General features: G+C 44.6%; 1 protein-coding gene across 1 annotated transcript in view; it reads right to left on the reverse strand.

Moving 5' to 3' along the window:
* The window catches only part of iglon5 (IgLON family member 5), a 93,654-nt gene that overhangs the window by 5,134 nt on the left and 77,173 nt on the right, over window positions 1-11,347 (reverse strand). The window contains exons 4-7 of the mRNA XM_074652536.1: window positions 10,908-11,027; window positions 3,345-3,476; window positions 2,978-3,098; window positions 953-1,104 (exon numbers count right to left, since the gene is read on the reverse strand). Of these exons, the coding sequence (XP_074508637.1) occupies window positions 953-1,104; window positions 2,978-3,098; window positions 3,345-3,476; window positions 10,908-11,027 (525 nt within the window). The remainder of the gene's footprint in view (window positions 1-952; window positions 1,105-2,977; window positions 3,099-3,344; window positions 3,477-10,907; window positions 11,028-11,347) is intronic.

Consider the following 11,347-nt stretch of genomic DNA (forward strand, 5'->3'; position numbering starts at 1 on the left):
GTGCCAATTTTTGATGCGATGGTGGGTTGTTGATATTAAAATGCTACACGTGGCAGCATCTTTAAAATGGTGAATAAAAGAGGTACAAAAGCATGGAAACAAAGTCGGCGGAGGCAATGACAGTGAGGGACGGTGCGTGAATAGAAATGCCACAAAAGTATCCGATTATGGTCCGATTTGCCGTGCCTGGTCCAGAACAGAAAGGGATTTGTTGTGTTCTAATGATGGCAGGAGGAGATTAGGAAGGAAAGAGGAGGCAAAAGGACAGATGATGGAGAGATAGGCTGACAGAAGTGGCAGCGGCGGTGGAAAAAAAGGAGAGCAGGAAGATGTATGGGTCTGACGAGGGAGTGAGTCATTGAAGGGAGACTGGCCGAGATAATGGGTAAAGGAATGAAAGAAGAAAGGGGATGGATGAAGGACTCACTTAAGATGGTAATGCTGAATGCACTAAAGGGGGAGGGGGGAGAGGGGAGGAAATCGCTCATTGGGGACGGTTAATGTGAATTGGGCATGGAGAGAAATGACAACTTCTTGGGTAACGGGACAGAGCAGAGCAGAGCGGCTGTGTGTGTGCATGCAGGAATGTGTACAGACGAGAGATGGAGGGTGAGAGCGTCAACGAACGAGAGAGAAAGAGAGAGACAGAGAGAAAGAGAGAGAGAGAGAGAGAGAGAGAGAGAGACGGTAATGTAGGCAAGCAAAGCTTTAATGGGGCGGAGAATAAGGAAAATGGGGAGCAAGGAGGGAGGAGAGGGCTGAGAAAACGCTGTGCTGTGTGCAGAGCAAAAATGAGACGGGGCGAAAAACAGTGTGTCATTGCAGATGTATCGTATGTCACGTCTGTTTGATAGTCACATCAGATAAATGTGGAGCATTATGTGGAAGCTTGGGATGAATGCATATATGTGCACACTCTGTCATTGTGTACATGTTCCTGAATGTAACTTACGAAACAGCAGCATGCTGGCGTTGGAAGCCCCCAGACGGTTCGAGGCGAAGCAGGTGTAGTTGCCAAAGTGTTTCTCTGTCACGTTGGTGAACAGCAACAGCGAGCGCGTCTTCTCGTTTTTGATCCTCAGGGTGTTGTCACTCTCTACCGGCCTGGGTGGTAGCGGTGGGTGGGGGGAGCGAAAGAGAAGGAAGGAAGCGGGAAGAAAAAAGAGTGTGTCAGGAAAAGAGAGATAACACAACGTAACATCACACCTATAGTGACTCAGCCCGCATAAGAGGCTCTTTTCCTCCGTCTCTCCAGAGACACAGTCCCCCTCCACACACCGGCTCCGTCTCACCTTGTACTAATAGTGAAGTCTAACAGTCCATAAATAACAGGGCCCTCCTGCTGGGGCCCATTATACTCTATTAACAGCTCTCTCTGGCTGGCAAAGGCTCGTCTAAGTACTTCTGCGTCTTACTTTGGATGATGCCAAATCATCCTCACTCTTCTATGCTCTCTGGGACCTTTTACAAACTTGGAAGGACAGATTATGTGTGGGTTCTAGAGAGCAAATAGGTTTCCAACAAGCTAATATTTCTCCGGAGATAGCAAAAACATACATGATTATCTCAGTCCTATAGTGATGTCAGAGGTAAGGCGGATGGACGGCAGCCAAGACTGCATGCATCCACAGTAAATGTTATTTATGTGTGAATATGAGCAGCTTTTTCACATTGATTTTGTAAAGATTTCATGTCCCCACTGACAGATTCAGCCCGGTTATTATGCTGAGTCTCAGCTACTTAAATCTCTGTTCTGTGTTCCCTCCTTTTCTCTGTTATCACCTGCTGTATAGACTGCTTTTTAATAGCGCTTGACTCATTCTCATTAACATACGTTCTGTTCTGTTGTCAGTAGAGCTGTCAAAGTTAAAGCGCTAATAACGCTTTAACGCAAATTCGTTTCAACGCCACTAATTTCTTTAATGCAACTTGTGATTTTCAGATTGTAGCGGCTCAGTTTTAATGCCTGAGTGAAGATGCTGGCATCATGTGAAACCTAAGGAATCCATCGGTACCAGCCATGTCATACTAGCTTATTTCGAAGGAGGTTAAATAACGCTCCGAAGTTACGCTAAAATTTTGGCGAGGAAAAACTGTCATTTCTTCAAGTGTGCTATTAAAATGGGTTCTATGGGTACCCACGAGTCTCCCCTTTACAGACATGCACACTTTATGATAATCACATGTAGTTTGGGGCAAGTCATAGTCAAGTCAGCACACTGACACACTGACAGCTGTTGTTGCCTGTTGGGCTGCAGTTTGACATGTTATGATTGGAGCATATTTTTTTTTATGCTAAATGCAGTACCTGTGAGGGTTTCTGGATCAATATCTGTCATTGTTTTGTGTTGTTAATTGATTTCCAATAATACATATATACATAGATTTGCATAAAGGCAGCATATTTGCCCACTCCCATGTTGATAAGAGTATTAAATATTTGACAAATCTCCCTTTAAGGTACATTTTGAACAGATAAAAAATGTGCGATTAATTTGCGATTAATCACGATTCAATATTTTAATTGATTGACAGCCCTAGTTGTCAGGGCAACTGATTTGTATAAAACAATAATTGTTTACAGGCTCATAAAAGCTATGATTTAACCAGGTACGATGTTATTGACCAATCAGCGCCACAAATCAAAAATACAGGTTACCTGTTACCAGGACACCTGTGTGATTGCCTTTATTGACTGATTTAAAATGTGTGCTCACGTGTTGAATTAGAGGGAACGTTGTCTTCTTAAGTTCACCTCTGCAGCCCCCAAACGGCGTCTGAGCAGGCCTACACGGCTTTGTTTCAGGAGCTCAGTTTTACACATCGATACTAAATTGCAAAGCCGGTGTTTATGGATTTTCCCACTCTGTAGAGCATTTTTCAAAAGGCTTCATTTTGTGTGTAAAAAGCATTTGCTTAAGGAGGACCGAAGGCCATGGCGAGAAAAACATGCATTTACAGATGTAGATGGTCTCACCTGTGGTCATCTCTGTACCATTCGAAGACGGCTGGCGGGACCGCCATGGCTTCGCAGCGCAAGATGGCCGTCTTCCCCAAATGAGCTGGCATGTTTTTCATGTCTGTGATCATGGGAGGGTCTGGCAGGGAAAAACGAGGGAGGCAATTAGTATACATCTGCATTCACCGAGAAGTGGAGTCAGGTCGCCACGGGGTCGCAAACAAGGTTGAAAACCCCCCGGAGAGGGCGAATTAAGATGTATGAATTCATACATAATAATGCATCTACAGTATTAACATATACCATTAATACATTAACAGGGAGGTCCAGTGCGACTTGAATTATCACCACTGTGCTGTTGCATGACGCAGAGAGGGATACTCACAGTTGACCGTGACCTTGACCTTGCGCTGATCGGGTGGAGCCACTCCGTTGTTGGTGATGCATTCGTAGTCCTCAGCCTGCTGCCTCTTGATCTCTGTGATGTCCAAGAACTCGCCGTCACTCACTAGCCCATCTATTGACAGAAGGCAGATGTCAGGGGTCACTATTTATCAAATGCCAGATGACTCTGATTTATGGTTTACCAGTTGAGAAACCACAGCAGGCGGCCTGACACCCAACTTATAGCTAAGATGATTTAAGAACATGGGGGGAGATACATATATCACATAACATACTGTATAGTGCATATTTAGATTGATTCAGGAAAATAATCTCTGTCAATGAATTAAAATATTGAAATTGACTGTCCATAGTTAATCTTTAATCGCAAATTAATTGCAAATTTTGTATCTGTTCAAAATGTACCTTAAAGGGAGATCTGTCAAGTATTTAATACTCTTATCAACATGGGAGTGGATACATTTATTATTGGAAATCTAATAACAAAACTAAACAATGACAGATATTGTCCAGAAACCCTCACAGGTACTGCATTTAGCATAAAACATATGCTCAAATCATAACATGTCAAACTGCAGCCCAACAGGCAACAACAGCTGTCAGTGTGTCAGTGTGCTGACTTGACTATGACTTGCCCCAAACTGCATGTGATTATCATAAAGTGGGCATGTCTGTAAAGGGGAGACTCGTGGGTACCCATAGAACCCATTTACATTCACTGATCTGGAGGTCAGAGGTCAAGGAACCCCTTTGAAAATGGCCATGCCAGTTTTTCCTCGCCAAAATTTGGCGCAAGTTTGGAGCGTTATTGAATTATAATTGAATTATCGAAAAGCCCTGATGAAATATCTGTAATCATTGCATCATATTTGTCTTATGACCCTAGCTTAAGGGCTTCAAACTGCTTTGGTCAGTAAAATAATGGGTCAGCTGGTGAATTCTTGAAGTAAACATGATCTGGCGGCAGTGACATCATTACTTTTATCGTGTCGGGGGAAATTGTAAGCTTTCCTTCCAGGCAGTGGACACAGCAGGGGGGCGACGGCCTGTTCTCTACATTACGCACTGAGAAGAATATTTGGCTGTTATTTGATGTTGACAAACTCCCAGGTGCCCCCAAACCGAATTAGTCAGTCTCGCACTCACACTCTTTTTCCTTGGAGCGACAAACAGCCACACAATCTCTTCAGAGGGGAGAGTCGAAGGGACGGGCTACAAGTTATTGCTCCTTCATGTGAGGGAATGGATGTTGGGGGTGTTATTGGATCGACAGCGGCGGAGAGAGAAGAAGAATGAGAGTGAGAGTGCACCCCCCCCTCTCCCTGCAAGTCTCAGCAGCCAGCTGTCTCACTGCCTCCAAAACCATTAGGCCTTTTTTTTCCTCCCCTTTACCCCATTAAAGAAGCCAGACTGTGGAACACGACATAATATATAATCTCACCGCTAACAAGGAAATCCAGCTCTTAAATTGCCGCTCACTTTTCCCTTTCAAAGCCCCTCTAAACATACACACAACCACTGTCAATCAGTGGACCTTTACTTCCCCTCGCAAACACACCAATGGCGCCTGAGCACGTTTGCGAGCAACACCGACGCAAACACACACACACGCACACAAAAAAAGACGCTAAACGCCATGATTATTCCTGTCAGAGATTAGCGTGGCGGTTCTAATTGAAGATTATACTGGAGGATTATTAGTGTGGCTACTGAGCTGGAGACGATTATTTGCAGCTGCTGCGGCAGAGGCTGAGCAGCGAGCGACAACCGCGGTGATGGTTGCTTGTGCCACCCGAGCAAGTGCGGGCAGGCGCTGTGGCGACGGGGTGGGGTGCGGGTGCAATGTTATTCACTCATTCCATTAGTTTAATAAATATAGCTCTCTTGTGACATCTCTGTCGAGCAAGAAGAGCACCCAACTTTACCAGAGGGGGGTGGGAAGCGGAGAAAAAGATAGAATCAGACAACTACTGGAGAAATCACACACAAGGCTGTTACAGATGACTTCCAAGAAATAAAAAAAAGACAAAGAAAATAAAAAATGAGAGCAATGGAGCGCTAGAGAGCGCATCACAGACACGGAGAGAGAGAGCGGTAATTTGCAAGAGATACCGAGCAAGACATTGAAAGAGATACACAGATATAAAGATAGAGGAGAAAGAGAGGGATGTCAAGTTGGGTATTTGATGTGGTTGGTTCTTTCATGGACTTTTCCTCCTCAGCACCTATGTGTGATGTAATATGACATCGCAGAGCAGACCTCTCTTTCCCTCCCTCCCTCTCCATCCCCTGAGATCTGTGGACCGGCATTGCACACCTCTGTACACTTTGGTGGGAGATCATATCTGACTGGAGCCGGCCCCTGACACTCCTACAATGGCCTGTAAAATACATCTCCATCAACCACTTATGGCTTTTGAAGGAGCCTGACTCCTGACCACCAGAGATAGTTGGATTGCACCTGAGAAGAGAGAGAGAGAGAGAGAGGGGGGGTGTATGAATGAGAGGAGGGAAAAAAGGGATCAGGGGTTCTGGCCTGCCTTACAGTGAAACCGTGCTCTATTTCCCCGGCAGCACTTTGAGCCCGACTAGACCATCAGGGCACTTGATTTCTGGGCTCCTCTTATCATCATTTCCATTACAAAACTACCATCCTGGCAGAGAGGTCTGATGTCGGGTTAAAACAGAGCAGGATGGACGGACCGACCGACTGTAAAATCTGTCCTGAGAAGTGTGTTAGTTGAGCTAAATGAAGCTACGGCAGAATTTAAACCAGGAAGGCCACTTTGCCTTAGCGCTCCTTTACATATGCCTAAAATGAATCCATAGCCTTCCATCCAGGTAGTTTACTCCACATTCTTTCCATTCCATTTCTTTTTTTTTATATTAAAGCCGGACAAATACTGGATTTTGGTGTCCGATACCAATATTTTATGTTTTATTTTTTATAGTCAACAAATGAAGCTTATGCGTAAATTCAGTCAGGAAGACTAGGGGTGCATTCTCATTCATTCTGGGTCACTCTCTCATGGGCTATGACTATGTCAGCTGATTATGGGCGTCTCTCTTTTCAGTGACCAATCAGATCTTGCCATATCTCCCTAAACCAATCACATTGTTGCTGTCAAAAGTTTAAAAAACGTTCTCCTCTATGCTGTTTTAAGTGTCAGTATCAGCACAAACTGATGCGACCCTCCACCACCCCATCACCTCCACATTCATCCAATCAGAGCAATCCTGCTCCACTTCATTCATCGGATCTGCATCAATCTTCACTACCACCATCACCAGTGTCTAGACCCGGGGGGAATAATCCTAAATCCAACTACGGCATCACTTCCCCCTTATCATGTCACATCGGGTTTAAATCGCCAAAGACTGTTACTATTCATAATTCGTGCACTTTGTAATAAATCATCATTCAATTCATACGAGTCTCTCCTGATTGAAATAGCTAAAGCCTGATATTCCTCTGTGCCATAGACCTTCATTGTTGTCCAGACTATCACAAACATGGGCAAGAGTTTATTTAGAGTCAGTAATAGAGTCATTCACCGTACTGCTGCTGTAAATACGCACTAATGTGTCTTAATCCACGGCTGAAACTAGCTCCCAACAAATACAATATTTACTCCTGTTTGAATAAAAAAAATAAACTATAATTTCAGACCAGCTTTTCAAGATTTTTGTCTTCAGTGTGAACAAATGAGCTTGAGGCTGAGAGCCAAAGGGTCGGGAAGTGGGAGACACAGACTAACACACTGTTGGTTTTGTTCTTTTAACGGGATTTGTTAACGATAACAAAAATATATAACATCGCCAACCTTAACCGTTAACATAAAGCACATGGACATTTTGATAAGGACTCATAACATTTGTTCATTAAAGAATTGTGACCAAGACATGTACTAAACTGGACGTTTTAAAGTTGAAAGATAAACTTGTGAGTGCTCCCTGGCAACACTACCCTGCCTTTTCCAATTATCTGATTTTCACTCTCAACCTGCACACCTGCTGTTCATTCTCTCATCAAGCCACACCTGTCCCTCATCAACTGCACTCAGTATATAGACCCAGACACAAGCCCTTGTCCTCTGTTACACCGCCCTAACTGCTGTCACTATAGCGGTCAAGCCTCTGTTCATGATTTCTGTCCATTTCTGGTTTTGTGTGTCTCCTTTTTGGAGTTGTTTGTTTCCGCTGACTGCCGACCTGTTGCCAATCTCAGTCCTGCTCTGTTGAGTTGACACCCAAATCTCAAAAATCAAGCTCCCTGTCAAATGTATACTCTCTTTTTTGCTAACTTCTTATTAAAAAAGGCATTCCTCTTCCTCTCAACCACCACAAGCATCCGTTCATGCATGCTAAGCCTGCGTGTAACCGTGTGTGTTTTAACGGATGGGATGTCAAATGATAAGGCCCCGATGCGCTGCTGTATTTAACTGAATGAGACAGAATGCCTGTATGTCTCTGAGTGGGTCAACTGATGGATGCCAGTGAGAGTGGCTGGGTGTGACAGATTGTATCTGCGCTTTGGTGGAGATGATGGAGGTGGAGCCTGCCAACAACAGTACAGAGCAGCGCCACTATCTGTATGTGAGTAAGGACCGGTAACTGAGGACAAGTTGCAAAGGGATTGAAGACTTTAAGCAGTCTCACCTCTAAGGTGGTGCACCTCCTCCTATCACACAACCACCTGACACACACATTTTCCACTCAATCCCCACGTCCCCTGTTCTCTCCCCTTCCTGCAGTTTCTCTATGCAGTCTCTGAGTAATGGGGACAGATGGCTGGCAGCTTCTTGCTGTTTCTTTGGGCTAGTCCACCCCTCCTTCTTTCTGCACCGCCCCTGGTCTCCTGCAACTGATGGCTTGGTTGCACAGACTCCCACGGAATAGCAATGCGGGCCCTATCTCTATCTCTGCAAGATGAGGGGTTATTGGGGGAGAGGGGAGAGGGAGGCGGTGAGAGATGGTGGGGGAGGCTAGAGAGGGAGGATTACTGCTGACAGAGGAGAAATGCTGTAGGCTTGCAAGTGAGGACAACCACACAGAGTTTGTGATGTAAGCTTGTGTGTGTGTTTGCTGCAGGTGTGCGTTCATGCATGCTTTATATTTCTCCTCTATATTTTGGGGTGTCTGTGATCACTATGGGCTTGTCCCTGCCTGAGGTACTGTGTAAGTTCACAAACACTAACTGTGCAGAGAAGGACATTACATGCACAGCAGGCTAACCCAGGGACAAACAAGGGAGAGAGGAGGAGGAGGAACAGACCTCTGAACAAAGCTGTCTGTAAGTACAGCAGTACAGTATATGTAGGCTGTGCATTTATTCACCTAACAGTATAATTACAGCACGTTGAGTAGTTGTTCACACTGACCTATTTGTCATCACTGTGCTGCGTTTGATCAGTGTTTCTGCTGCTGCAGTCAAGCCACAACTCAGCCAACACTGCTGTGTGATGCTTTAACTATGACTTTTTTTTTACTCTGATGCAATTCCAACCTCACAGAGTAAATAATTTGACTTTCAAAACACTGAAAAGTCTAAAATAATAATCCTTGTTCTGTTATTGCTCCATCTGGGAAGTTCAAAAGTTCAACCGAAGATATTTTGGAACTTTTTGGCATGCCAATATCGCACACAAAAATTCAACATTCATATTTCATCAAAGAGGTCATGGAGCTCATGCAATATGCAATTCATTTTAGCCAAACTGATAGGAACAACACATATTTTATTAGAAAACCACACAAGCCAAAAGAGACAAGCATTCTTTATGTTGACAATTATTCATTCATTCATTCATTATTCGTGACCGTTTATCCCATTCGGGGTCGCGGGGGGGGGGGGGGCTGGAGACTATCACAGATCTGACTCATAGAGACAGACAGCCATTCACACCTACGGGCAATTTAGAGCCAACAATGAACCTAACCTGCATGTCTTTGGACTGTGGGAGGAGGCTGGAGAAAACCCACGCTAACACGGGGAGAACATGCAAACTCCACACAGAAGGGCCTCAAGCCTGATCGGTACCTGAGATCCTCTTGCTGTGAGGCGACAGTGCTAACCACTGCACCGCCGCGCAGCCCTGCTGACAATTACTGTAGTAAAATACATTGAGGAATATTGAGTCATAGCACAATGGTATATTGAGCACATAGCAATTTTCTTTATGTGCCAAACAGATGACACAGTGCTGCCATTACAGCTCTAACTAAAAAGGTGCACTCAGTAGAGGGCAGATCTCCGCCAGGTGTGTCTGCAACAACCACTTCTGTAATGTTTTCAATGAATACAACCCACAATCGGCTAACCCCCCCGTCTAGACTGCAAGCATGTCAGACACGTTTTTCACTCGCACGTCTCACACAAACGCTCTTATTTTAATTTATGCAGATGTCTGCACCGGCTCTGTGCAGGCGTGCTTCTCAGCTCTGTCTCACGGGCGTTACTGCTGTTTGAGGCACGGAATAACTTTGTCTCTGACCGTAGAGCAGCGTCTGATGCAGTCAGTGTACTGGTAGTTCCGCTAGCTGTTAGCGGCTGCGATGCCCTCAGATGTGTGTGTAGGCTACTGGTAGTTCTGTTAGCTGTTAGCTGATAGTCAAACACACCGTCCAAAACTATAAAAGTGAACAAACTGTTTTCCCCCACTGTGTCAATTGCCGCAGAGCAGCGGCTGAGCGGCAGCGACGCATTCAGCTGTGTGATCACTTGCGGCCCCTACTGGCCGGGGGCATGTTAGGAGTAGTGAGTGAGGATTCAGCAGTAATCAATGGCAGTATCAAACAAACAACCATGAGAGGTCCTTGAACATGCATCCATAAATGAGCACCCAAAATATTCTGCAGTTTGGTGCAGCAGTATGCAACATTAGCCGTGGACAGACACAGAGATGCACACACACACACACACACGAACACTCTCATTATCTCCTGGCAGAGATAATAATAAAATCATACAATCTCTAGAGGCCATGTAATGCTTATTTGCCATTAGTGGTGACAGAGATGGGAACAGATAGGAAGCAAATGATGTCCTGATCCAATCAAATGGATTTGACTTCATCTATTAAGTCGTGCATCCTGACCACTCTGAACTTATTCTGATTCCACACAATGATGCAAGCTAAAAATAGCTGATTTAAGTGGCTGTTGGCACCAGTTGGCACCGTGATGCCGGTTGACAGGGTGGATGAAGACAGATGCTAATGATTACAGGTGGCACGGTGGGGATAATTACGTATAATGTGTGGTTATTTGGGACAAAACATTGGGAAAATACGGAGAGTATGAATTTTAGATGGGGACAGACTAAGCAGCTGGGTTTAAGAGTGATGACACAGGTATGTGGGATAAAGACATGGACGAGAGCTGAATGCTGATAAGCCTTCAGGAATAAAAAAAAGAATAAAAAAAAGCGTATAAAAGGTGGAACAGGGTTAGGGATGAATGTGAAGGCAGGGAGATAAAGGTGAAGCTGTGAACAAGAGATCTCCGGATCTGAAGACAGGCAAACAAGAAGGGGGTAGCTTACATTTCTGGTCTTTCCAGGTGACTGTGGGCTCAGGTCGACCCACCGCCAGACAGTAGAGGTTTACATTCTCTCCTTCGTTCACCGACACGTTTTTTGAGATGTTGACGATTCTGGCCGGCACTGAAAAACAAGATCATGCTATTAAAATATGACCTCAAAATCTCCTTTTATTTCATAAATTATTGATGAGGTATGGCTGTACAGCCTGTTAAGGTGCTTAAAGCATGATGCAAATCCCTGCAGTAAGACAGAGAGGCAATCAGCTGATTAATGATCTGTGCTTACTGAACTGTGCAACAATATGCTTGTCCGTCTACTTAAAATGCGCTGAATTCTAAATTGCTGCAAATGGGCATTCAAATCTCCCGACATCTAATCCAATTTGATATTTAAAGGAAATAAGAGAATTTGTAGAAGTAGTAGTTGGAATTTTTACGTTT

This window comes from Sebastes fasciatus, chromosome 12 (assembly GCF_043250625.1).
Source record: "Sebastes fasciatus isolate fSebFas1 chromosome 12, fSebFas1.pri, whole genome shotgun sequence".
Classification (NCBI taxonomy): domain Eukaryota; kingdom Metazoa; phylum Chordata; class Actinopteri; order Perciformes; family Sebastidae; genus Sebastes; species Sebastes fasciatus.